Raw genomic sequence first — 27440 nt, 5'->3', positions numbered from 1 at the left:
GAGGCTGCTGTCCAGCAGTCTCATATGCCAGACGGATGATACTCTTCAGCCAAAAAGAAAGAGAGGTAGCCGTAGCTTTCTGACCCCTACGCTTTCCAGAAAAAACAATAAAGAAAGAAGAGGATTGACGAAAATCTTTAGTCGCCTGCAAGTAAAACTTCAGGGCACGGACCACGTCCAAGTTATGCAATAAACGCTCCTTCTTAGAAGAAGGATTAGGACACAATGAAGGAACAACAATTTCTTGATTAATATTCTTATTAGAAACAACCTTAGGAAGAAAACCAGGTTTGGTACGTAAAACCACCTTATCAGAATGAAAAATAAGATAAGAAGAGTCATATTGTAACGCTGAAAGCTCGGAAACTCTATGAGCAGAAGAAATAGCAACCAAAAATAAAACCTTCCAAGATAACAACTTAATATCAATGGAATGCATGGGTTCAAACGGAACCCCTTGAAGAACCTTAAGAACTAAATTCAAACTCCAGGGTGGAGCAATTGGTCTAAACACAGGCTTGATTCTGGTCAGAGCCTGACAAAAAGACTGAACATCTGGAACATCTGCCAAACACTTGTGTAGTAAAATCAACAAAGCAGAAATTTGTCCCTTTAAGGAACTTGCTGATAACCCCTTCTCCAATCTTTCTTGGAGAAAAGAAAAAATCCTGGGAATCCTAACTCTACTCCATGAGTAGCCCTTGGATTCACACGAATAAATATATTTACACCATATCTTATGGTAAATCTTCCTAGTGACAGGCTTAAGTGCCTGAATCAAAGTATCAATGACCGAATCAGAGAACCCCCACTTAGATAAAATCAAGCATTCAATCTCCAAGCAGTCAGCTGCAGAGAAATTAGATTCGGATGTTGGAAGGGTCCCTGAATGAGAAGGTCCTGCCTCAATGGAAGCTTCCATGGTGGCAGAGAGGACATGTCCACTAGATCGGCATAACAAGTCCTGCAAGGCCATGCAGGCGCGATTAGAATAACCAAAGCCCTCTCCTGTTTGATCCGTGCAATTACCTGGGGGGAAGAGAAAACGGTGGAAACACATAAGCTAGGTTGAACGACCAAGGCATCTATCAGTTCGGCATGAGGATCCCTTGACCTGGATCCGTATCTTGGGAGCTTGGCATTCTGACGAGATGCCATCAGATCCAATTCCGGTCTGCCCCATCTGAGACTCAGAGTGGCAAAGACCTCCGGATGGCGTTCCCACTCCCCCGGATGAAACGTCTGTCTGCTTAAAAAGTCCGCTTCCCAGTTGTCCACTCCTGGGATGAATATTGCTGACAGAGAACAAGAGTGAGCCTCCGTCCATTTAATTATCTTGGATACTTCTGTCATCGCTAAGGAACTCCTTGTTCCTCCCTGATGATTGATGTAAGCCACAGTCGTGATGTTGTCCGACTGAAAACGGATGAATTTGGCCAAAGCCAACTGAGGCCAAGCCTGCAGCTCATTGAATATTGCTCTCAATTCCAGAATATTGATTTGGAGTAGAGACTCTGACTGAGTCCACACACCCTGAGCCTTCAGGGAATTCCAGACTGCACCCCAACTTAGTAGACTGGTGTCCGTTGTCACTATCACCCATGAGGGTCTGCGGAAGCACGTCCCTTGGGACAGATGATCCGGCGACAACCACCAAAGAAGAAAGTCTCTTGTCTCCAGATCCAGATCTATCTGAGGAGACAAATTTGCATAATCTCCATTCCACTGCCTGAACATGCTCAGTTGTAGCGGTCTCAGATGAAAACGAGCAAACGGAATGATGTCCATTGCCGCCACCATCAATCCAATTACCTCCATGCACTGAGCCACTAATTGCCGAGGATTTGACTGAAGGGCTCGGCATGTATTCAGAATCTTTAACTTTCTGACCTCCGTGAAGAAAATTTTCATGGATATAGAATCTATTAGAGTTCCCAAGAAGGGAACCCTTGTCTGTGGAATTAGTGAACTCTTTTCTAGATTCACCTTCCACCCATGAGTCGTCAGAAAGGACAGAACCATGTCTGTATGAGATTTTGTCAGATGGAAAGACGATGCCTGGATCAGAATATAGTCCAGATAAGGCGCAACTGCAATGCACCGCGGCCTGAGAACCGCTAGAAGGGACCCTAGAACCTTCGTGAAGATCCTGGGTGCTGTGGCCAACCCGAAGGGAAGAGCCAAAAACTGAAAATGTTTGTCCAGGAAGGCAAACCTTAGGAACTGGTGATGATCCTTGTGGATAGGAATATGAAGATATGCATCCTTCCAGTCCACGGTAGTCATATATTGACCCTCCTGGATCAATGGCAGAATTGTTCAAATAGTCTCCATCTTGAAGGATGGGACTCTGAGAAACTTGTTTAGACTTTTTAGGGGACCACGAAAAGATTTGAGTAAAACCCCTGCCCTTGTTCCAGTATTGGAACGGGACGAATTACTCCCATAGTAGAGAGGTCTTTAACACAACATAAGAACGCCTCTCTTTTTATCTGGTCTACAGACAATTGTGAAAGAAGAAACCTCCCCCTTGGGAGAGAATTGTTGAATTCCTGTTGATACCCTTGGGACATGATTTCCAGTGTCCAGGGGTCCTGAACATCTCTTACCCAAGCCTGGGCAAAGAGAGAAAGTCTGTCCCCTACTAGATCCGGTTCCGGATCGGGCCGCCCCTTCATGCTGTCTTGGTAGCAGCAGTGGGCTTCTTGGGTTGTTTACCCTTGTTCCAAGCCTGGTTGGGTCTCCAGACGGACTTGGCCTGAGCAAAATTCTCTTCCTGTTTAGCGGAAGAGGAGGAAGAAGAGGGGACACCTTTGAAGTTCCGAAAGGAATGAAAATTATTTTGTTTACCCCTTAGTTTAGCTGTTCTATCCTGAGGTAGGAGATGACCCTTACCTGCATTAATGTCAGAAATGATTTCTTTCAAGTCAGGCCCGAATAGGGTTTTTCCTTTGAAAGGAATAGCCAAAAGCTTTGACTTAGATGACACATCAGCAGACCAAGATTTTAACCATAACGCTCTATGCGCTAAAATGGCAAATTCTGCATTCTTAGCCGCCAATTTGGCAATCTGAAAAGCAGCATCCGTAATAAAAGAATTAGCCAGCTTAAGAGCCTTAATTCTATCTAAAATGTCCTCTAAGGAAGTCTCAGTCTTAAGAGACTCTTCTAAGGCATCAAACCAGAAGGCCGCCGCAGTTGTGACTCGTACAATGCAGGCCGTCGGTTGTAAAAGGAAACCCTGATGAATAAATAACTTTTTTAGAAGACCCTCCAATTTCTTATCCATAGGTTCTTTGAAAGCACAACTGTCCTCAATAGGAATAATTGCACGCTTAGCCAGGGTAGATATAGCTCCCTCCACCTTAGGGACTGCTTGCCAAGAGTCCCGAACAGTGTCAGATATGGGATACATTTTCTTAAAATTAGGAGAGGGTGAGAACGGGATACCCGGTCTTTCCCATTCCCGTGTAATAATTTCCGAGATTCTCTTAGGAACCGGAAAAACATCAGAGTAAGCAGGCACCTCTAAGTATTTGTCCATATTACACAATTTCTCTGGTGGTACCACAATAGAGTCACAATCATCCAGAGTCGCTAAAACCTCCCGAAGTAACAGGCGGAGGTGTTCAAGCTTAAATCTAAAGGACATGACGTTCAAATCCGTCTGAGGTAACACACTTCCCGAATCGGAAAGTTCCCCCTCAGACAGAAGTTCCCTGACCCCCAATTCAGATCCCTGTGAGGGTACATTGGAAATAGCCCACAAAGCATCAGAGGTCGTAGTATTCACATTGACTTCTGTCCTGCTGCGTTTGCATTGTAACACTGGCAACTTAGATAAAACCTCTATAAGGGTAGATGACATAACTGCTGCCATTTCCAGCAGAGTAAATGAAGTAGATACGGTTGAAGAACCCGGCGTCGCTTGGGTGGGCGTTAAGGGTTGTGACACTTGGGGAGAAATTAGCGGCATACCCTGATTCTCATCAGACTGAGAATCATCCTTAGGCATAATTTCCTTAAAGAAAATCTGCTTTTTACATTGTAAGGGTCTTTCAGTACATGAGGGACAAAAAGTAAGAGGGGGTTCCACAAGAGCATCTAAACACATAGAACAAGTAGTTTCCTCAAGTTCAGACATGTTAAACAGACTAGCAATAGCAATAATAGTCGTTCTTTACTTGATATATTGAGCTCTGAAGTCAAAACATATACTCAAAAACTTTGAACTAAAAAGCGTACTGCGCCTTTAAATAATAAAAGCACAATAATTTTACTGTTATTAGTCAAAACAACATCTGCGGCAAAAAAAATGCCCTTATGTGCCCAAAATAGCTTAACAAGATTGCATCACTTGTTAGGTTATGTTATATATAAAATTATATCAATTTTATCAGTTTTATTAATTTATATCAATTTTAGGCCCCTGCACCTCGCCACAGCTCTGCTGCAGCGCCTGCCTGCCCCCGGAAAACACTGAAGAAACGTTCTCAAGTCTTTCTGTATCCTACGAGTACAAAACTGAGCTAGGCCCCACCGGAGTCTCAGAACCTGCTGCCGATCCAGAAAACACACTATGCGGCTGAAAATAAGCCCCGCCCACCATGGGCGTAACTCTTACCGAGACCCGCATGGGTAGATAAAATAAGGAAAAAACATGTCGGTTCTCCAACTATACAAAAGCCATGTGCCCCTCTTATACACACTCAACGCAATAACATGCATCTCAGTGAATATTGTCTCCTGCCAAGCCAGTTATACCACATCATAATGACAGCCAGCAACCGCATCTGCCAGCATCAGCCCATACAACAAATTTAAAGTGAAACATCAACACATTATTAAATAAGTAAAATAAAAGGGAATTCCAGGTACACCATTTCCTACAGTGCATACTGATTACCCCTCCCCAGTTAGGGAATAATGTCAACCTGTTCTGATGTATCAAGTCTCCCCAGAAACAAAAGACTGAACATACCTCAATGCTGCTTCTAGCATGACACCGTTCTCCACCCTGAAGATTTTTCTGTACACTACCTTCAGCTGCTCTGTGGGAACCAGTATGGATCTTAGATAATGTTTGCTAAGATCATCAACATCAGGGCAGAAAAATAAAATGTCTCCTCTCCTCTTGGGAAGTCATAGACTGACGATTTCTCCCTGAGAAAAATAGTACTCACTGGCACCATTTTAAAAATAAAAAACTTCTTGATTGAAGAACCTAAACTAACACCTCACTTTACCTCTTCCTATCACTAACACAGGCAAAGAGAATGACTGAGTGGGAGGGAATGGAGGAGCTATATATACAGTTCTGCTGTGGTGCTCTTTGCCACTTCCTGCTAAACAGGAGGCGTTATCCCATAAGTAAGGATGAAATCCATGGACTTGTCATATCTTGTAAAAGAAATCCTATTGGCTGTTCAAATCAGCCAATAAGATTTCAGTAGCTCTCATCCTATTGGCTGCTGAATTTGTCTAAACCGCCAATAGGATTAGAGCTACTGAAATCCTATTGGCTGTTCAAATCAGCCAATAAGATTTCAGAAGCTCTCATCCTATTGGGTGATTTTGAAAATTTCAGCCAATAGGAATTCAAGATACCCCAATAAATATGGGGTACCTTGAATTCAATCTTCAGTGTGTGGCGGACGATCGCATGAAGAGGAACCTCCACTCCTTCGCCAAGGACCTCCACCTCTGCCAATGACTGCCGCCGAGGATCGCCACTTCAGAGAAGACCACTCTGGACCTCTGCTCTGCGCCGCCTTCACTGTGGATGAAGATGATGTACCCGCCTGGAAGAAGGCCTTCTCCGCCAGACTTCTGAAACCGAGTACCTATTTGGGGCTTTAGTGTTTAATTTTTTTGGGGGGGTTTTGTTTTTTTAGATAAGGTTTTTTTTGGGCAAATTGCCTTTTAAGGGCAGTGGAAAAGAGCTTAATGTCCTTTAAAGGGCAATGCCCATACAAATGCCCCTTTAGGGGCAATGGGTAGTTTAGGTTTATTAGTGTTAGGTTTTTATTTTGGGGGGTTTGGTGGGTGGGGGGTTTTACTGTTAGGGGGGACTTGGTTTATTTGTAATGTAAAAGAGCTGATTTGTTTAGGGCAATGCCCTACAAAAAGCCCTTTTAAGGTTTATTGGTAATTTAGAATTGATTAGGTTTTTTTTATTTTGGGGGGCTTTTTTATTTTCATAGAGATTAGGTTTAATATTTTTTTATTTTGGATAGTGTTGTTTTATTATTTTTTGTAATGTTAGCATTTTTTTAATTTCTGTAATTAGATTAATGTAATGTAATTTTTTTTAAAGTTTTCTATTGTAATGTAGTGATTTTTTTAATTGTAATTAAGGGGTTAATTTAGGGGGTGTTAGGTTAGGGGGCTTAGTCATTAAATTGGTTTTTTTGTTGTGGGGGTTGGCGGTGTAGGAGTTAATAGGTAAAGTAGGTTTAATGTGTTGTGGCGTGTTGGCGGATTAGGGGTTAATAGATGTATTAGGTAGTTTGCAATGTTGAGGTTTGCGGATTTAGGGGTTAATAATTTTATTAGGTAGTAGGGTTTTTTTCTTAATACTTCGTGCGGGCGGTTAGTTTATTTTTTTTCTTAATACTTAGTACGGGCGGTTAGTTTTTTAAAAAAATACTTATTGCAGGCACTTAGGTTTTTTTTTTAATACTTATTGTGGGCGGGTAGTTTTTTCTTAATTCTTATTTCATGCGGTTACGTTTTTTTTTTTTAAATACTTATTGCAGGCGTTTTTTTTTTGTAATGCTCCGTTTGCCTTCGCTGCATCCCGGTGGATTACGAAAATGGCAGGGTGGTGAAAGACTCCACCCTCCCATTTTCGGAATGCTAAACTACCTTAAAGGAAAGGAACAGGGCAGGGCTACACCAATCTCTTCCTTTATCTGAACTTGCGCAAACTACAATTCATTCTCACAACCTATATATGTATATTCGTTTGTGATTGGTCAGTAATACAAAAGTATTCCCCCCTGGCACTGATGTATACTGCTCTTGGCCAGGACACCAGTTATACCTTATGTGTCTGCTAGTGAAGTAGAATTTTTGCTTTCTTGATGTGCATTTTTGTCAGAAGCAGTGTTTTTTCTTAGCTGCATTGGTATAGCTTTTACTTGTATCTTGTAGTCATTCTCCATAAGTTATATTATACAATCTATTGATTTCACATTCAATAAATAAAAATTATGTTTCATCAATAAACCATCTTTCTGCTTTTTCTTTTGGGATGGGGAATGTATATTTTTGGGGAGCAGGTTACATCTGTTAACTGCTTTTTTTATCCACAGTGCCAATCTAAATTTTCTTTCTTTTTTTGAGTTACACTTATGTAATTAGTGATTAAGGACATTACGTTATGGCCAGCAGTAGCTGGAGCCTTGACTTTAGACTTCTGTAAGGCTAGTTTTTGCTACTACTCTGGCACTTCTTGCAGGTAAACTGGGTATGAAGAAAAAAGGGATTTTTAACTTTAAATGCTCTAAATTATATTTCTCCACTCAGTCCAGTGGATGTATTTACTAACCCATCTCTGATGTTTCTGATATTTGGTCTGTAAATCCCATTGGACCTCATGTAAATCAATATTTTTTTTGGGGGGGGCGTGTTCTCATGGATATATTATTTTATTGTACTAAGTGAAAAACAAAACAGAATATACTATGTTCATCCATTGAAAGAAATCTATAAAACTCAATGCATGTTCATGTTTTATGTATACAATATAGCAAGAACACCTGGTAATACTCCCAACAAAAGCCTACAAAAAAACAAGACCCATACGCGATGCATATGTCCATGCAGTGACCTGCACAGACATATGAAGTTGTCATACATGATATGATTCAGTATTGGCGATGGATGGCTGACGTTTTTAAACATGGGTTTTTTCATTTGTGGAAATAAAAAATTTCTTATCATTGACTTCATTTTATATAAAAATCATAAATTGACTTTAAGATGACTATAAATTAGTTCTCTAGCAGATTCATAGTTTTAAAGTGTGATTTGTATTTTATGTTTAGATTTTCTTTAAACCAGGAAATATATTTATTTATATGTGATCTGAGCATGGGCAAAAAATAAACATTTAAAATAAACTACAAGAAAAGCCAGTCCAAAAGGAGTTCTAAGCTGATGAATTAGAAAAGTACAAAAATCGTATGAAAAACTTAGAAAAGTGTTTTCTGGTGGATTGGAACAGACACCTATGTTTTTATTGTATAGTTGTCAATAGTAAAGAAATAATAAAATTACCCTTCTACATCTTCATCAGGTTTTTGCTTTTCTGGTGTCTCTTGATCTTCAGGTTTTTCTTCTGTGGGTTTGTCAGGTATCTCTGGTATGCTGCAAGCAAATGTAGATTATTTGTTTTATGAAAATCATAATTAATTCAAATATTTTTTTAAGCAGAAAGTTTGTATTTAGCCCTTTGGGGATTTAATCCTACATATTGCAATTCATTTTGGATGAGATTTATCTATCCTTAGTTATATATCACATTCAGGATGTAGGTTGTTTATACTGGCTTAAAGGGACAGTCTAGACCTAATACATCATTTTGATGACTTATTATTACATACCGGTGAAGCATTCTGCAACTGGTCCCACATCTATATGTTTGTAAGACGTACATGAAACATTTAAATATTCATCGTTTGTTAAGAGCCGAAAATGCCCACCAAACTCCGCCCACCTATTGTGTGTGTATTTTGGTATGCTACGTTTTTCCAATGATGATTGACTTGTGAATATGTTTTCCTACTTGCACACACTGATTTGTGCATGTGCAATTTGAAAGAGGTAACTGAAAATATTAAATGTGCACTACTAAACTGTCATACAAGAAAACAGCCAACTGGACAAGAAGAAAGCTGTGGGCAGAGCTAACAAACCATTATTAAGTAAAAGCTCTTTCCTAAGATACAGAGAATCCACAACGTCATTCAATTACTAGTAGGAATATCACTCCTGGCCAGCAGGAGGAAGCAAAGAGCACCACAGCAAAGCTGTTAAGCGTCACTCCCCTACCCATAATCCCCAGTCATTCTATTTCCCTCTGTCAATGGAGGAGGTGAAGTTTGGTGTCTGAAGAAATTAATTTCTTTTTCAGGTATTTATACAGTGTACAGTGTATTTAAAAAATTTCTACAATTTGGGGATTTTTTTTAAATTTTTTTTATTTATATCCAACAATGTATACAATCATACGTATTCCACATCTTTGCGCCACACAGGGCCAAACATTGTATAATGTGCGAAAGGGTAGATAAGACCCAAACAGATCAATGTTAACATTATGAGAGTTATGCTGACGCAGAATCTTTAACTTTCCATTACAGGTTCAGTGATTACCTTTTGCAGAGTATTTGTATACAACGTTGTTTTTTTTTTTTTTTTAGAACATAAAGCTAAACAACAATAAACTAAACTAAAATAAAGCAAAACAAAACCAGTACCCTCTCCCACTGAGAATATGGACATATATGTCAACCTTCGAAACGAGTGGATAAAATATCCTCATATTTAGAGTTTCAGGATCGTTATGAATGTCAATATTGTGCGGGATTTAGTCAACTTAAAATACACTGGGGCCTGTACAGTAGAAGCTAGGACAGATAGATATACGGGCTGATCGAACAACCCTAAAAAGTGCTTGCAGGCCTCATACATAAGTATTGTGCAAAGATATTGACTGATAACCAGTTGTTGTGGGGTAGGGCCTAACACACTATGGTTATTTATGAGTTAAAACTGGTAGTAATCAGCATGGTGTAGAGGGGAGAAGATGGGGTCTATGGGGGAATTGGGCATGTACATGCATTCCAGGTTGTAAAGCGGTTTTGGGGGTGAAGCATTGAAGGTTATTCCTTGACCAGGTGTTTTGTAACAGATCAAAGGGAATTTCGTTAGGACTAAAAAAATAATGTTATGGGAACTATGAGAGTAGTACAGAACGGGGTTGTCCCTACATATATATGCAATAAGAGATACCAAAAAAGGCGTTACTGAAATTTCAGACTAAATAGGGTTACATATTTTCCAAGAGCTGATATAGTATAGATAAAAAGTCTTTTTGCAGACTTAAATATTTAGATAGGCTAAAAGTGGGATGGTGGCGGCTTAACTTGCACTTTATATTGTCAGTAGTAAAATGGCTGCTGTAAGTGGGATGGACTTGTACATGTAGCAGTCAGGTGAATAACATTCCACTACCATAGAAGGTATTAAGAAAGGCGTGCCAGGGCACTGTACACATCAAATAGCCAAAAAGAACCACTAGTATTTTAGTAGGTTAGGTACTAATTAAATAAAATCTTAAAGCTGTAAACAATAAAACTAATAAAACAGTAACGGCACAAAACAACAAGTATTCAAAAGTGGATTTTGTCAGTTTATCCTGCACCGTTCCACAGTGTTTGGAGGGGGGGGGGGGGTCACACTGCCAGTCTATTATTAAATATGCTGGTACCTTGCTGAACAAAGTTTTGCATGAGAGATGGCAAGTTGTCCCAGTGTCCAGAAAGGATTGGAAACTTCCAGTAAGATTAGCAACAAGAAAAAGTCCTGGCATCACTGGGGGTGAGATAGTTTGGCTGGCAGGAACAAATCCACTCATTGAAGCATAGCTTTAGTTAATGCCCCAGCTCAGAAGGATATACTTGCGTGTAGAATATCCATTGATCGTCTCCCCTACCTGGGGGCAATCTTATATGTGAGAGCACCTACAATATAGAATGGTCCGATATATGCAGCTTCTTATTCTCGCATGATGCCGACTGCATATGAAGTTTCAATCCTAATTGCAATTTGGGAAATTTTGTATTTAGTATTATGGACATGGACCAAGACTCTGTGTTTTTTGACAAATGCTTGTTTTGCCTAGAGGCACAAATTGTTTTGCCTATGCAATTATGTGCTGCATGCTTAGCTAGAACACTTAAATTTAAAAATAAATTGTTGCCCTCTGAGCCCAATGTCTCTCAGGATGATGCTGTTCAGGCAATGCCCAAGCCTATATTGCGTCACATACAGTGCCCTGCAGTTCCTCTCAGCCTCCTGGAGAAGTTTATTTGCCTGCAGATTTTGCGGCGCAGGTATCTTCTGTGGTATCTGCGACATTATCTGCTTTTCCTATGCTGAGAAAATGCAAGAGGAAAATTAGACATTCAGATAGTAAGGTTTCTTTTCCACCTACTGCTACGCAGGTTGCCCTCCCTCATAAGTCTGATGAGAAAGATACGCCGGTAGCTTCTGAGGGTGAAATCTTAGATTCAGACAGTATTATTCCTTCATCTGATTCTGAAGAAGTAAACTTCAGATTTAAGCTTGAACACCTTTGTGTACTGTTAATAAAGGTATTGGTTACTTTGGACGACTCCGATACTTCTGTCGTTGACAACCCTAAGAAGTCTAGTAAACATAATTAATTCTATGATGTTCCTTCCTCTGTGGAAGTTTTTCCTGTCCCAGACTGTGTGGCGGAGATTATTTCACAGGAATGGGAGAAGCCAGGGATTCCTTTCTCCCCATCTCCTGTATTTAAAAAGATGTTTCCTGTTGCTGACTCCATTAAAGATTCTTGGAGCATGGTGCCTAAAGTACAAAGGCCTATTTCTACTCTGGCTAAGAGAACTACGATCCATATAGATAGAGGATAGCTGCTCCTTTAAGGATCCAATGGACAAAAAGCTGGAAGCTTATTTGAAGAAGATGTATGTTCATCAAGGTCTTCAATGGCAACCTGCAGTTTGTATTGCCACAGTAGCAAGTGCTTATTGGTGCGACGCCTTGTCTGAATCAATTTTAGTAGAGACTCCGTTGGAGGAGATACAAGATATGATTAAGGCTCTCAAACTAGCCAACTTTTTTATTTCTGATGCTAATATGCAAGTTATTAGACTGGGAGCCAAGATGTCTAGCTTCACTGTTCTAGCCCGCAGGGCATTGTGGCTAAAATCTTGGTCAGCTGATGTTACCTCTAAGTCCAAGCTTCTGGCGCTTCCTTACAAGGGGAAGACCTTGTTCGAACCTGGTCTGTCAGAAATCATTTCTGATATTACGGGGGGAAAAGGATCTTTTCTACCGCAAGACAAGAAGAACAGACTCAAAGGACGTCAAAGTAATTTTAGTTACTTTCGTAACTTTAAAGGTCAAAATTCTTCCTCTCCCTCTTCCAAGTAGAAGCAGTCCAAGTCTTTTTGGAAGCCCAATCAGTCTTCGAAGAAGGGGAAGCAATCAAAGAAACCCTCAGCTGAGTCTAAGTCAGCATGAAGGGTTGGCCCCCGGTCCGGGTTCGGATCAAGTGGGGGGCAGACTTACCCTGTTTTATCAAGCGTGGGGATGAGATGTCCCAGATCCTTCGGCTGTGGACATAGTATCTCAGGGTTACAAAATAGAATTCAAAACTTTCCCTCCCAGGGGCAGATTCCACCTCTCAAGATTATCTGCAGACCAGGTAAAAAGAGAGGCATTCTTGAACTGCGTTCAGGACCTTTCCTCCCTGGGAATGATTGTTCCAGTTCCAGTAAGGGAACAGGTTCTAGGATTCTATTCAAATATGTTCGTGGTTCCCAAAAAAGAGGGACATTTTCAACCCATTTTAGACCTAAAGTGAATCTACAAGTTTCTCAGGGTACTGTCCTTTAAAATTCGTTCTATTCTTACTTTGGTCCAAGAAGGTCAGTTCATGACGACCATAGACCTAAAGGACACATATCTTCATGTTCCCATCCATAGGGATCATCACAAATTCCTGAGATTCACCTTTCTAGACAAACACTTTCAGTTTGTGGCTCTTCTATTGGCCTTGCCACAGCTCCCGGAATTTTTTCAAAGGTTCTGGGGGCTCTCTTGGCAGTAATCAGGTCTCGGGAAATTGCAGTGGTGCCATACCTGGATAACATATTGGTTCAGACACCATCTTTTCAACAAACAAACTCTGATACACAGATCTTGTTGTCTTTTCTACGTTCCCATGGTTGGAAAGTGAATCTGGAAAAGAGTTCCCTTGTTCCAGCTACAAGGGTGGTTTTCTTAGGGACCATAATAGATTCCCTATCTTTGGATTTTTTCTTTTTCTTAGATGCATTGGTATAGTTTTTAATTTTATTTTGTAGTCATTCTCCATAAGTAATATATTATACAAGCTATTGACTTCTTTCTGCTTTTTTGGGGGGGGATGGGATTATATATTTTTGGGGAGCAGGTTACACCTGTCAACTACATTTTTGTATCCACAGTGCCAATCTAAATTTTCTTTCTTTTTTTGAGTTACACTTATGTAATTAGTGATAAAGGACATTAAGTTATGGCCAGCAGTAGCCGAGCCTTGACTTTAAACACCTGTAAGGCTAGTTTGTGCTACTACTCTGGCACTTCTTGCTGGTAAACTGGGTATGAAGAAAAGAGGGATTTTTTTTTACCTTAAATGCTCTAAAATTAAATTTCTTCACTCAGTACAGTGGAAGCATTTACTAATCCATCCCTGATGTTTCTGATATTTGATCTGTAAATCCAATTAAACCTCATGTAAATCAAGATTGCTTTTTTTGAGGGGGGTACTATAAAACAAGACTGTTCCAGGGAGGAAAACCCATACGCATTTCAGTGACCTGCACAGACATATGAAGTTGTCATACATGATATGATTCAGTATTGGCGATGGCTGGCTGATGTGTTTAAACCTGGGCTTTTTCACTTGTGGAAATTAAGAATCTCTTCTCATTTACTTAACTTTATATAAAAATCATAAATTGACTTTAAGATGACTATAAATGAGTTCTCTACCAAATTCATAGTTTTAAAGTTTGATTTAAATTTTATGTTTAGATTTTCTTTAAACCAGGAAACATCATTATTTATAAATGATCTGAGCAAGAAAAGCCAGTCCAAAAGGAGTTCCAGGCGGATGAATTAGAAAAGTACAAAGATCATATGAAAAGCTAGAAAAGTGTTAAAGGTAATGGCAATAGACAAGAGAATTACTAATGGTAGAGGAGGTAATAATGATACAGTTCTGTTGCAGAAAGAGACCCGTTGGATCTTTACTTTAAGAACCAAATGTCCTAGAGGACTGAATGAAAAATTGGAATTTGCTTCTTTCTTATAAAGAGGGTCATATGTGAGTTAAGATTGAGATGCCTTTAGAACAAGTTAGATTTTCTTTAAACCAGGAAACATCCGCCTAGATTTAGAGTTCTGCGTTAGCCGTCAAAAGCAGCGTTAAGGGGTCCTAACGCTGCTTTTGGCCGCCCGCTGGTATTTAGAGTCAGGCAGGAAAGGGTCTAACGCACACTTTCAAGCCACGACTTTTCCATACCACAGATCCCCTTAAGCCAATTGCGTATCCTATCTTTTCAATGGGATCCTCCTAACGCCGGTATTTAGAGTCTTGGCTGAAGTGAGCAGTAGAGGCTTTACCGAAAAGACTCCAGCCGCAAAAAAAACTCAGTAGTTAAGAGCTTAATGGGCTAACACCGGTTTATAAAGCTCTTAACTACAGTGCTCTAAAGTACACTAACACCCATAAACTACCTATGTACCCCTAAACCGAGGCCCCCCCATATCGCCGCCACTATAATAAATATTTTTAACCCCTAATCTGCCGACCGCACACCGCCGCCACCTACATTATCCCTATGAACCCCTAATCTGCTGCCCCTAACATCGCTGACACCTACATAATATTTATTAACCCCTAATCTGCCCCCCCCAACGTCGCCGCTACCTAACTACACTTATTAACCCCTAATCTGCCGACCGGACCTCGCTGCCACTATAATAAATGTATTAACATCTAAAGCTAAGTCTAACCCTAACCCCCCCCCCCCAAGTTAAATATAATTTTAATCTAACAAAATAAATTAAATCTTATTAACTAAACTATTCCTATTTAAAACTAAATACTTACCTGTAAAATAAACCCTAATATAGCTACAATATAACGAATAATTACATTGTAGCTATTTTAGGATTTATATTTATTTTACAGGCAACTTTGTATTTATTTTAACTAGGTACAATAGCTATTAAATAGTTATTAACTATTTAATAGCTACCTAGTTAAAATAATTACAAAATTACCTGTAAAATAAATCCTAACCTAAGTTACAATTAAACCTAACACTACACTATCAATAAATTAATTAAATAAATTACCTACAATTACATACAATTAAATAAACTAAACTAAATTACAAAAAAACCCCCCACTAAATTACAAAAAATAAAAAAAGATTACAAGAATATTAGGCTAATTACACCTACTCTAAGCCCCTAATAAAATAGAAAAGCCCACCAAAATAATAAAGGTCCCTACCCTATTCTAAATTAAAAAGTAACCAGCTCTTTTACCAGCCCTTAAAAGGGCTTTTTGCGGGGCATGCCCCTAAGTAATCAGCTCTTTTGCCTGTAAAAAAAAATACAACCCCCCCAACATTAAAACCCACCACCCACATACCCCTACTCTAACCCAGACCCCCCTTAAATAAACCTAACACTACCCCCCTGAAGATCTCCCTACCTTGAGTCGTGTTCACCCAGCTGGGCACCGATGGACCAAAAGAGGAAATCCGGAGCGGCAGAAGTCTTCATCCTATCCGAGCAGAAGAGGACATCCGGACCGGCAGACATCTTCATCCAAGCGGCATCTTCTATCTTCATCCATCCAGAGCGGAGCAGAGCCATCTTCTTCCAGCCGACGCGAATCCATCCTCTTCAACCGACGCCTACTCGCCGAATGAAGGTTCCTTTAAATGACGTCATCCAAGATGGCGTCCCTCGAATTCCGATTGGCTGATAGGATTCTATCAGCCTATCGGAATTAAGGTAGGAAAAATCTGATTGGCTGATCCAATCAGCCAATCAGATTGAGCTTGCATTCTATTGGCTGATCGGAACAGCCAATAGAATGCGAGCTCAATCTGATTGGCTGATTGGATCAGCCAAACGGATTGAACTTGAATCTGATTGGCTGATTTAATCAGCCAATCAGATTTTTCCTACCTTAATTCCGATTGGCTGATAGAATCCTATCAGCCAATCGGAATTCGAGGGACGCCATCTTGGATGACATCATTTAAAGGAACCTTCATTCGGCGAGTAGGCGTCAGTTGAAGAGGATGGATCCATGTCGGCTGGAAGAAGATGGCTCCGCTCCGGATGACTGAAGATAGAAGATGCCGCTTGGATGAAGATGTCTGCCGGTCCGGATGTCCTCTTCTGCCCGGATAGGATGAAGACTTCAGCCGCTCCGTATGTCCTCTTTTGGTCCATCGGTGCCCGGCTGGGTGAACACGACTCAAGGTAGGGAGATCTTCAGGGGGGTAGTGTTAGGTTTATTTAAGGGGGGTTTGGGCTAGAGTAGGGGTATGTGGGTGGTGGGTTTTAATGTTGGGGGGGTTGTATTTTTTTTTACAGGCGAAAGAGCTGATTACTTAGGGGCATGCCCCACAAAAAGCTGGTTACTTTTTAATTTAGAATAGGGTAGGGACCTTTATTATTTTGGGGGGGGGGCTTATTTTTTTTATTAGGGGGCTTAGAGTAGGAGTTTTAAATAGGAATACTTTAGTTAATAAGATTTAATTTATTTAGTTAGATTAAAATTATATTTAACTTAGGGGGGTGTTAGGGTTAGGGTTAGACTTAGCTTAAGGGGTTAATACATTTATTAGAGTAGCGGCGAGGTCCGTTCGGCAGATTAGGGGTTAATAAGTATAGGTAAGGTAGCGGCGACGTTGGGGGGGCAGATTAGGGGTTAATAAATATAATATAGGGGTCGGCAATGTTAGGGGCAGCAGATTAGGGGTACATAGGTATAATGTAGGTTGCAGCGTTGTCCGGAGCGGCAGATTAGGGGTTAATAGTATAATGCAGGTGTCAGCGATAGCAGGGGCGGCAGATTAGGGGTTAATGAGTGTAACGTTAGGGGTGTTTAGACTCTGGGTTCATGTTAGGGTGTTAGGTGCAGACTTAGATAGTGTTTCCCCATAGGAAACAATGGGGCTGCGTTGGGAGCTTAACGCTGCTTTTTTGCAGGTGTTAGGTTTTTTTTTCATCCCAAACTGCCCCATTGTTTCCTATGGGGGAATCGTGCACAAGCAGGTTTTGCCAGCTTACCGCTACCGTAAGCAACGCTGGTATTGAGGGTTGAAGTGGAGGTACATTCGATTCAACGCACCCTTTTTGGAGCCTAACGCAGCCCTTCAGACAACTTTAAATACCAGCGTTGTCTTAAGGGTGCGTTGGTAAAAAAAGCTGCGTTAGCTACGCGGGTCTTTACCGACAAAACTCTAAATCTAGCCGATCATTATTTATAAATGATCTGAGCCAGAAAAACCTGTCCAAAAGGAGTTCCAAATGGATGAATTAGAAAAGTACAAAGATCATATGAAAAGCTAGAAAAGTGTTAAAGGTAATGACAATAGACAAGAGAATTACTAATGGTAGAGGAGGTAATAATGATACAGATCTATTTATATAGCCCATTTGGGTGTGTTTTTGTAAAAAATTATAGTTTGCTTATTTTTAAATAATATTGTGCTGATTTTCAGACTCCTAACCAAGCCCCAAAGTTTTAGATGTATACTGATGTCTACAGACTCCTGGTTGAGTAATGGGTCTTTTCCTATACAGTGGAGGGGGCAGTCTGCGCTTCTTGCTTTCCCAGTCCCTTTCAGTTGGTGTCCCAGTCTAACCTCATCAACAGTGCAAAACTATGAGCTTCTAAGTAAGTTTATAAAAGGTTTTATACCAGATTTTTATATCAGTATCTGTACATATTCTTCTTCATAGAAGTGTCTATCACATGCAGTTATAATCGGTGTATACTGTACATTTAACTTAGCTGAATCAGTGCTAAACTACCTTAAAGGAAAGGAACAGGGCAGGGCTACCCCAATCTCTTCCTTTATCTGAACTTGCGCAACCAACAATTAATATTCGTTTGTGATTGGTCAGCAATACAAAAGTATTTCCCCCTGGCACTGATGTATACTGCTCTTGGCAAGGACACCAGGGACACCTTATGTGTCTGCTAGTGAAGTAGGATTTTTTGTTTTTTGATGTGCATTTTGTCAGAGGCAGTGTTTTTTTCTTAGCTGCGTTGGTATAACTTTTACTTTTATTTTGTAGTCATTCTCCATAAGTTATATATTATGCAATCTATTAATTTCACATTGAAAAAAATAAACATTATGCGCAATCGATAAAGATCTGTAATGCTAATTTTTGCTACTACTCTGGCACTTCTTGCAGGTAAACTGGGTATGAAGAAAAGAGGATTTTTTTACTTTAAATGCTCTAAATTATATTTCTCCACTCCAAGTATTTACTAACCCATCCCTGATGTTTCTGATATTTGTTCTGTAAATCCCATTGGTCCTCATGTAACTCAAAATTGCTTTTTTTGCGGGGCGTGTTCTCATGGATATATTATTTTATTGTACTAAGTGAAAAAAAAACACATAATTGACTGTATTTGGGAAATAAATCCCTGTTTTTTAAGACCTCTATGGCCATCTATTGGAAGAAATCTATAGAACCCATTATATGCATGATTATGTTTTATGCATACAATATAGCAGGAACACCTGGTTATTCTCCCAAGAAAAACTATAAAAAACAAGACTGTTCCAGGGAGGAAAACCCATACGCATTTCAGTGACCTGCACAGACATATGAAGTTGTCATACATGATATGATTCAGTATTGGTGATGGATGGCTGACGTTTTTAAACATGGGTTTTTTAATTTGTGGAAATTAAAACATTTCTTATCATTGACTTAATTTTATATAAAAATCATAAATTGGCTTTATGACTATAAATTAGTTCTCTAGCAGATTCATGGTTTTAAAGTGTGATTTGAAATTTATGTTTAGATTTTCTTTAAACCAGGAAATATATTTATTTATATGTGATCTGAGCATGGGCAAAAAATTAACATTAAAATAAACTACAAGAAAATCCAGTCCAAAAGGAGTTCTAAACTGATGAATTAGAAAAGTACAAAAATCATATGAAAACCTTAGAAAAGTGTTTTCTGGTGGATTGGAACAGACGCCTATGTTTTTATTGTATAGTTGTCAATAGTAAAGAAATAATAAAATTACCCTTCTACAACAACTTCTTCATCAGGTTTTTGCTTTTCTGGTGTCTCTTGATCTTCAGGTTTTTCTTCTGTGGGTTTGTCAGGTACCTCTGCTATTCTGCAAGCAAATGTAGATCATTTGTTTTATGAAAATCATAATTAATTCAAATATTTTTTTAAGCAGAAAGTTTGTATTTAGCCCTTTGGGGATTTAATCCTACATATTGCAATTCATTTTGGATGAGATTTATCTCTCCTTAGTTATATATCACATTCAGCATGTAGGCTGTTTATACTGGCTTAAAGGGACAGTCTAGATTGAATACATCATTTTGATGACTTATTATTACATACTAGTGAAGCATTTTGCAACTGGTCCCACATCAATATGTTTGTAAGACGTACATGAAACATTTAAATATTCATCGTTTGTTAAGAGCCGAAAATGCCCACCAAACTCCGCCCACCTATTGTGTGTGTATTTTGGTATGCTACGTTTTTCCAATGATGATTGACTTGTGAATATGTTTTCCCACTTGCACACACTGATTTGTGCATGTGCAATTTGAAAGAGGTAACTGAAAATATTAAATGTGCACTACTAAACTGTCATACAAGAAAACAGCCAACTGGACACGAAGAAAGCTGTGGGCGGAGCTAACAAACCATTATTAAGTAAAAGTTCTTTCCTAAGATTCAGAGAATCCACAACGTCATTCAATTACTAGTGGAAATATCACTCCTGGCCAGCAGGAGGAGGCAAAGAGCACCACAGCAAAGCTGTTAAGTGTCACTCCCCTACCCATAATCCCAAGTCATTCTTTTTGCCTCTGTCAATGGAGGAGGTGAAGTTTGGTGTCTGAAGAAATGAATTCCTTTTTCGGGTACTTTTCCCTGCAAGCAAGAATTTGGGTTTAGCTGAGTCCACATCAATCTCTTCAGAAGAGTAGTGGTGGCTTTTAAGCAGTTAGGAAGTTGTGAGGTAGTCCTTGCTTTGTTTCCTAACACATTGCTGCCCATGGTACAGAAAGCCAGAGATGGTTACTCTGTTCTTTCTTTTTCTACAGGTCTCTGTAAGGAGTATGTGTCCTTTCACGCCTTGTGAGCTATCTTCCTGCTGGACAGCTAGACTGCAGGTAAGTGCTTTTGTCTTCTAGGTCTTGGAGACTGTCAAATGCAGTAGATGGGGACATTTTTAAAATCTTTTATACAGGATTTTCTTTGGCAGGATTTTCTTTGTTGAGACTAGGGGTTAATCTTCCCTTTATTGGGACGTTTTTCATCTTTGGGCTAATTTTGTTCAAATACTTTGTTAGTATATGTGTGGCTTATATTTTATCAGAAAAAAAGAGTACTGGATGCTCCGTTAAAAAGTAAAAATTTTATTGAATCTTCATAAAAACAGCAAAAACATGGAGAAACAGGTAGACACGATTGCAGGCGCAGCACCAGGGCTTACGCGTTTCGGCTGTAAAGCCTTAATCATAGCATATGATTAAGGCTTTACAGCCGAAACGCGTAAGCCCTGGTGCTGCGCCTGCAATCGTGTCTACCTGTTTCTCCATGTTTTTGCTGTTTTTATGAAGATTCAATAAAATTGTTACTTTTTAACGGAGCATCCAGTACTCTTTTTTCTGATGTCCTCAACTCCAGGCCCACTGGTTTGCTACCGCATTTGAGCTCCTCCAGTCCCTCTTTGTTACTGCCCTACCCCCCAAGTTGCCGCTGTTGCAGACTGGATTTGCTGCATATCGGATCTCTTGAATCCCTCCGATATATTCACACGGAGGTGGATACGGAGGTGGACGCCGACCGAGACGCTGCTCATCGGAAGTATACACAGATTTGGAACCAGCTACTGATCGCACAGCGACTTCATCACACACCTCTCAGCACGAGCCAGCCGACAGATGTTCGTTCTCTGAGAGCTGAGGAACCACCAGTTTGAGATGAGTCTGGCGTATAGATATGAAAAGCCAGTGTTCCCATTGTCTCCGACGAATCTGCAAATCTATATAAGTGCTGAACCTTGCTTGTACTCAAGTGTGCATATCAAGTGACTATATTTATTTTCACTGTTTGGGGTATTTGGGCAGTTTCAAAGCGCAACAACTATTGCTGTAAATAACATACACGCTAGTGTGGATCACCTGACTCCTTTCCCTCTACTGCTCATATTGTGGCTTATATTTTATACAGAGATTTATGTATAAAGTTAAAATTTGGCAGTTGGTTTTCTTTGCTTGCTTAGCTATAACCGGCTAGCTGAAACACTGCTTGAGTTTGAAACCAGCTGCAGCTACTTGCATTTTATGTTGTAGACAGAAGGACACGCGTGCCTTTTACTTGCTGCATAGTTTCCTCTCTCTGCCGGTCATGTGACTTCTCTCTGCTGTTGGATATTCACGGAGCGGACCAGCATCATTGAATTTCAGTCTCTTCAGTGTCAATCTACTATACGATCGTTTTAGAGACTTCTGGCAGCCAAATTGTAGTATTAAATATTCTTAAAGTGACAGTGTATTTAAAAATTCTACAATTTGGGGATTTTTTTTAAATTTTATTTATATCCAACAATGTATACAATCATACATTAAAGCATACAAAGCCAAATATTTGGCGCTTACAGTACTTGAACGTTTTGTGGGAGTGAAAGAGCCGGTTCCTCCTTTGAGCTGGGAGAGGAGATGTTAAGACTGCTCGTGGATACACTGCAAGTTCCTTCTTCCGGGTGTGAGAGAGATTAGACGCTGCCTGTGACGTGTGATGGATTTCCATCTATCGCATCAAAAGTGGAGAAGTGCTGAAAAAAGAAAGAATGGGACAGACGCAGCCTGACTCAAGTGAAGCACAATTTATTAAACGGTAAGTGAGCTATACAAATGGCTACTTACAAGATTAAAAACAAATAAGGCATATATGGAATCAAATTCCAAGCTGATGATTACTGCAAGAGTCCACAATCCACTGGTGTGATCCAACTGTGACATCCACCTCAGCAGTAATATAAAACCAAGTTCGGTAGTAGCTGGCAAAAACACCTTCAAGGTATTGGAAGTGGGTAGACGTTGTGCAGAAAGTTCTTAAACATAAAAGAAAGTCTCAGAGACTTTCTTTTATGTTTAAGAACTTTCTGCACAACGTCTACCCACTTCCAATACCTTGAAGGTATTTTTACCGGTGTTGTACTGCACTTGGTTTTACATTACAGCTGAGGTGGATGTCACAGTTGGATCACACCAGTGGATTGTGGACTCTTGCAGTAATCATCAGCTTGGAATTTGATTCCATATATGCCTTATTTGTTTTTAATCTTGTAAGTAGCCATTTGTATAGCGCACTTACCGTTTAATAAATTGTGCTTCACTTGAGTACCACAGTAGCAAGTGCTTATTGGTGCGACGCCTTGTCTGAATCAATTTTAGTAGAGACTCCATTGGAGGAGATACAAGATAGGATTAAGGCTCTCAAACTAGCCAACTTTTTTTATTTCTGATGCTAACATGCAAGTTATTAGACTGGGAGCCAAGATGTCTGGCTTCACTGTCCTAGCCCACAGGGCATTGTGGCTAAAATCTTGGTCAGGTGATGTTACCTCTAAGTCCAAGCTTCTGGCGCTTCCTTACAAGGGGAAGACCTTGTTCGAACCTGGTCTGTCAGAAATAATTTCTGATATTACGGGTGGAAAAGGATCTTTTCTACCGTAAGACAAGAAGAACAGACTCAAAGGACATCAAAGTAATTTTCGTTACTTTCTTAACTTTAAAGGTCAAAAATCTTCCTCTCCCTCTTCCAAGTAGAAGCAGTCCAAGTCTTTTTGGAAGCCCAATCAGTCTTGGAAGAAGGGGAAGCAATCAAAGAAACCCTCAGCTGAGTCTAAGTCAGCCTGAAGGGTTGGCCCCCGGGCCGGGTTCGGATCAAGTGTGGGGCAGACTTTCCCTGTTTTATCAAGCGTGGAGATGAGATGTCCCAGATCCTTCGGCTGTGGACATAGTATCTCAGGGTTACAAAATAGAATTCAAAACTTTCCCTCCCAGGGGCAGATTCCAGCTCTCAAGGTTATCTGCAGACCAGGTAAAAAGAGAGGCATTCTTGAACTGCGTTCAGGACCTTTCCTCCCTGGGAATGATTGTTCCAGTTCCAGTAAGGGAACAGGGTCTAGGATTCTATTCAAATATGTTCGTGGTTCCCAAAAAAGAGGGACATTTTCGACCCATTTTAGACCTAAAGTGCCTCTACAAGTTTCTCAGGGTACTATCCTTTAAAGTGGAAACCATTCGTTCTATTCTTACTTTGGTCCAAGAGGGTCAATTCATGACGACCATAGACCTGAAGGACGCGTATCTTCATGTTCCCATCCACAGGGATCATCACAAATTCCTGAGATTCGCCTTTCTAGACAAACACTTTCAGTTTGTGGCTCTTCTCTTGGCCTTGCCACAGCTCCCAGAATTTTTTCAAAGGTTCGGGGGGCTCTCTTGGCAGTAATCAGATCTTGGGGAATTGCAGTGGCGCCATACCTGGATAACATATTGGTTCAGACACCATCTTTTCAACAAACAAACTCTCATACACAGATCTTGTTGTCTGTTCTACGTTCCCACGGTTGGAAAGTGAATCTGGAAAAGAGTTCCCTTGTTCCATCTACAAGGGTGGTTTTCTTAGGGACCATAATAGATTCCCTTATCTATGGATTTTTTTTATTTTTCTTAGATGCATTGGTATAGATTTTAATTTTATTTTGTAGTCATTCTCCATAAGTAATATATTATACAAGCTATTGACTTCACATTCAATAAATAAACATTAACCGTCATCAATAAACCATCTTCCTGCTTTTTTGGGGGGGAAGGGATTATATATTTTTGGGGAGCAGGTTACACCTGTCAACTACATTTTTGCATCCACAGTGCCAATCTAAATTTTCTTTCTTTTTTTGAGTTACACTTATGTAATTAGTGATAAAGGACATTAAGTTATGGCCAGCAGTAGCCAAGCCTTGACTTTAAACATCTGTAAGGCTAGTTTGTGCTACTACTCTGGCACTTCTTTCAGGTTAACTGGGTATGAAGAAAAGAGGGATTTTTTTTACCTTAAATGCTCTAAAATTAAATTTCTTCACTCAGTGCAGTGGAAGTATTTACTAATCCATCCCTGATGTTTCTGATATTTGATCTGTAAATCCAATTAAACCTCATGCAACTCAAGATTGCTTTTTTTGCGGGGGGTGCTATAAAAGAAGACTGTTCCAGGGAGGAAAACCCATACGCATTTTAGTGACCTGCACAGACATATGAAGTTGTCATACATGATATGATTCCGTATTGACGATGGCTGGCTGATGTGTTTAAACCTGGGCTTTTTCACTTGTGGAAATTAAGAATCTCTTCTCATTTACTTAACTTTATATAAAAATCATAAATTGACTTTAAGATGACTATAAATGAGTTCTCTACCAAATTCATAGTTTTAAAGTTTGATTTAAATTTTATGTTTAGATTTTCTTTAAACCAGGAAACATCATTATTTATAAATGATCTGAGCAAGAAAAGCCAGTCCAAAAGGAGTTCCAGGCGGATGAATTAGAAAAGTACAAAGATCATATGAAAAGCTAGAAAAGTGTTAAAGGTAATGGCAATAGACAAGAGAATTACTAATGGTAGAGGAGGTAATAATGATACAGTTCTGTTGCAGAAAGAGACCCGTTGGATCTTTACTTTAAGAACCAAATGTCCTAGAGGACTGAATGAAAAATTGGAATTTGCTTCTTTCTTATAAAGAGGGTCATATGTGAGTTAAGATTGAGATGCCTTTAGAACAAGTTACTTAAGATCATTATTGGAAATGTGCTGCCTGATGAGGGTGAGTGGCGTTGGAAAGAACACACACAGGTACATGATCCCTACAATGATGCTGGTAAGGACATCTCCACAATGGTCTATCTCTAGCTCAAGGCAGACAGGTGCTGGTGTGCACGAGACAGGTAAACTTGTTACTTCGTCTCAATATGTTTTGATGCCTTTTGCAGTTGCAGCAGTAACTCCTCTGACTCTTACACAAGACAGGCATTGTTGATGCAATCGGAGAAATGCTACATTGTAGCCAATGTTTGTAACTGTCTCACTAATTGCTTATGATACACAATGATTTGGCCTGGAAAAACTATTAGAACTTTGTGTTCCAACGATCTATGCCTGGTGATACAAATGTTTCTTGCTGTGACACTTTGCTGGTATTTTTTCTACACAGTAATGTAATAATTTTTTAGTGTGTTGTGCATAAGTCTTAGGCCGTGTATTAACTGATATATATAAGACGTCATATAAGTCTATGATTGCTGGCCAGCATTATATACAAAGGTTTTTATATGTTATGTGTAGATATGTGTATATAGGTTTCACACACAATCCATCTATTTAAACTGCATACGATTGATTAAAAAGAGTGCTGTATTCCCTCGCTTTATACAGGATACAAGTCCTGGTCCACTTTCTTTCTTTGTATATTTGTATAATTTAATTTTGAGGGTCTGCACCAACAATATTTTTCGTATTTATCTAAAATAGAGTTAAAACTGATTTTCTAATTCTATTAGTCATCTCTCTCCTATTTTTTATATTTGTCTCAGACTCCTACAGTATGTTTATTATTGTATAGTTGTCAATAGTAAAGAAATAATAAAATTACCTTTCTACAACAACTTCTTCATCAGGTTTTTGCTTTTCTGGTGTCTCTTGATCTTCAGGTTTTTCCTCTGTGGGTTTGTCAGGTACCTCTGTGATGATGCTGCAAGCAAATGTAGATTATTTTTTTAATGAAAATCATAATTAATTAAAATTAAAAAAAATTAAGGTGAAAGCAGAACATTTGTATTTAGTCCGTTGGGGATTTAATCCTACATCTTACAATTCATTTTGGATCAGATTTCTCTCTCCTTAGTTCTATATCACATTCAGGATGTAGGCTGTTTATAATGGTTTAAAGGGACAGTCTTGACCTAATACATAATTTTGATTACTTTTTATTACATACCAGTGAAGCATCCTGCAACTGGTCCCACATTTATATGTTTGTAAGACGTACATGAAACATTTAAATATTCATTGTTTGTTAAGAGCCAAAAATGGCCACCAAACTCCACCCACCTATTCTGTGTATATGTTTGTATGTTAAGTTTTTCCAATTATGATTGACCTGCGAATACGTTTTCTTACTTCCGCACACTGACTTGTGCATGTACAATTTAAAATAGCTATCTGAAAAATATTAAATGTGCACTACTAAACTGTCATACAAGAAAACAGCTAACTGGACAACAAGAAAGCTGTGGGTGGAGCTAAAAAATGATTATTAAGTAAAATTTTCATGTACTTCTTCAAAACTTAAAGATGTGGAATCCATTGCAAGATGCTTGTCTGGTATATAACAATAAGTAATAAAGACTATTGGGTTTTATTCCTTTTAGGAAAGGGGAATTCCCTAAAGTCTGAGACCTCTGCAAGGCTTTTAAAGGGCCATTAAACTCAAAATGTAACATAAACATAAACAATGTTTTATTATTGAAAGTACAACATTATTGCTTTATACATTCATTATTTGTGATTAAGGACATTACGTTATGGCCAGCAGTAGCCGAGCCTTGACTTTAGACATCTGTATGGCTAGATTTTGCTACTACACTGGCACTTCTTGTAGGTAAACTGGGTATGAAGAAAAGAGGGATTTTTTTACTTTAAATACTCTAAATTATATTTCTCCATGCAGTACAGTGGAAGTATTTACTAACCCATCCCTGATGTTTCTGATATTTGTTCTGTAAATCTCATTGGACCTCATGTAACTCAAGAGTGTTTTTTTTGCGGGGTGGGTGTTCTCATGTATATATTATTTTATTGTACTAAGTGAAAAACAAAACAGAATATACTGTATTTGGGAAAGAAATCCCTGTTTTTGAAGACTCTATGGTCATCCATTGGAAGAAATCTATAAAACCCATTATATGCATGTTCATGTTTTATGTATACAATATAGCAGGAACACCTGGTTATACTCCCAAGAAAAACTATAATAAGACTGTTCCAGGGAGGAAAACCCATACGCGATTTCAGTGACCTGCACAGACATATGAAGTTGTCATACATCATATGATTCAGTATTGGCGATGGCCGGCTGACGTGTTTAAACCTAGGCTTTTTCACTTGCGGAAATTAAGAATTTCTTCTAATTTACTTAACTTTATATAAAAATCATAAATTGACTTTAAGAGGACTATAAATGAGTTCTGTACCAGATTCACAGTTTTAAAGTGTGATTTGAATTTTATG

The 27440-nt window shown here is 39.2% G+C and overlaps 1 protein-coding gene across 1 annotated transcript in view; it reads right to left on the bottom strand.

Annotated features, from left to right (window-relative positions):
• The window catches only part of LOC128658145 (protocadherin Fat 4-like), a 651406-nt gene that overhangs the window by 95799 nt on the left and 528167 nt on the right, over positions 1-27440 (bottom strand). Inside the window, exons 44-46 of the mRNA XM_053712644.1 lie at positions 25804-25902; positions 19139-19234; positions 8284-8373 (exon numbers count right to left, since the gene is read on the bottom strand). Coding sequence (XP_053568619.1) covers positions 8284-8373; positions 19139-19234; positions 25804-25902 — 285 coding nt within the window. The remainder of the gene's footprint in view (positions 1-8283; positions 8374-19138; positions 19235-25803; positions 25903-27440) is intronic.

The sequence above is a fragment of the Bombina bombina genome, chromosome 4, assembly GCF_027579735.1.
Source record: "Bombina bombina isolate aBomBom1 chromosome 4, aBomBom1.pri, whole genome shotgun sequence".
In the NCBI taxonomy this organism is placed as follows: Eukaryota; Metazoa; Chordata; class Amphibia; order Anura; family Bombinatoridae; genus Bombina; species Bombina bombina.
This window is presented reverse-complemented; position numbering and strand designations above follow the sequence as displayed.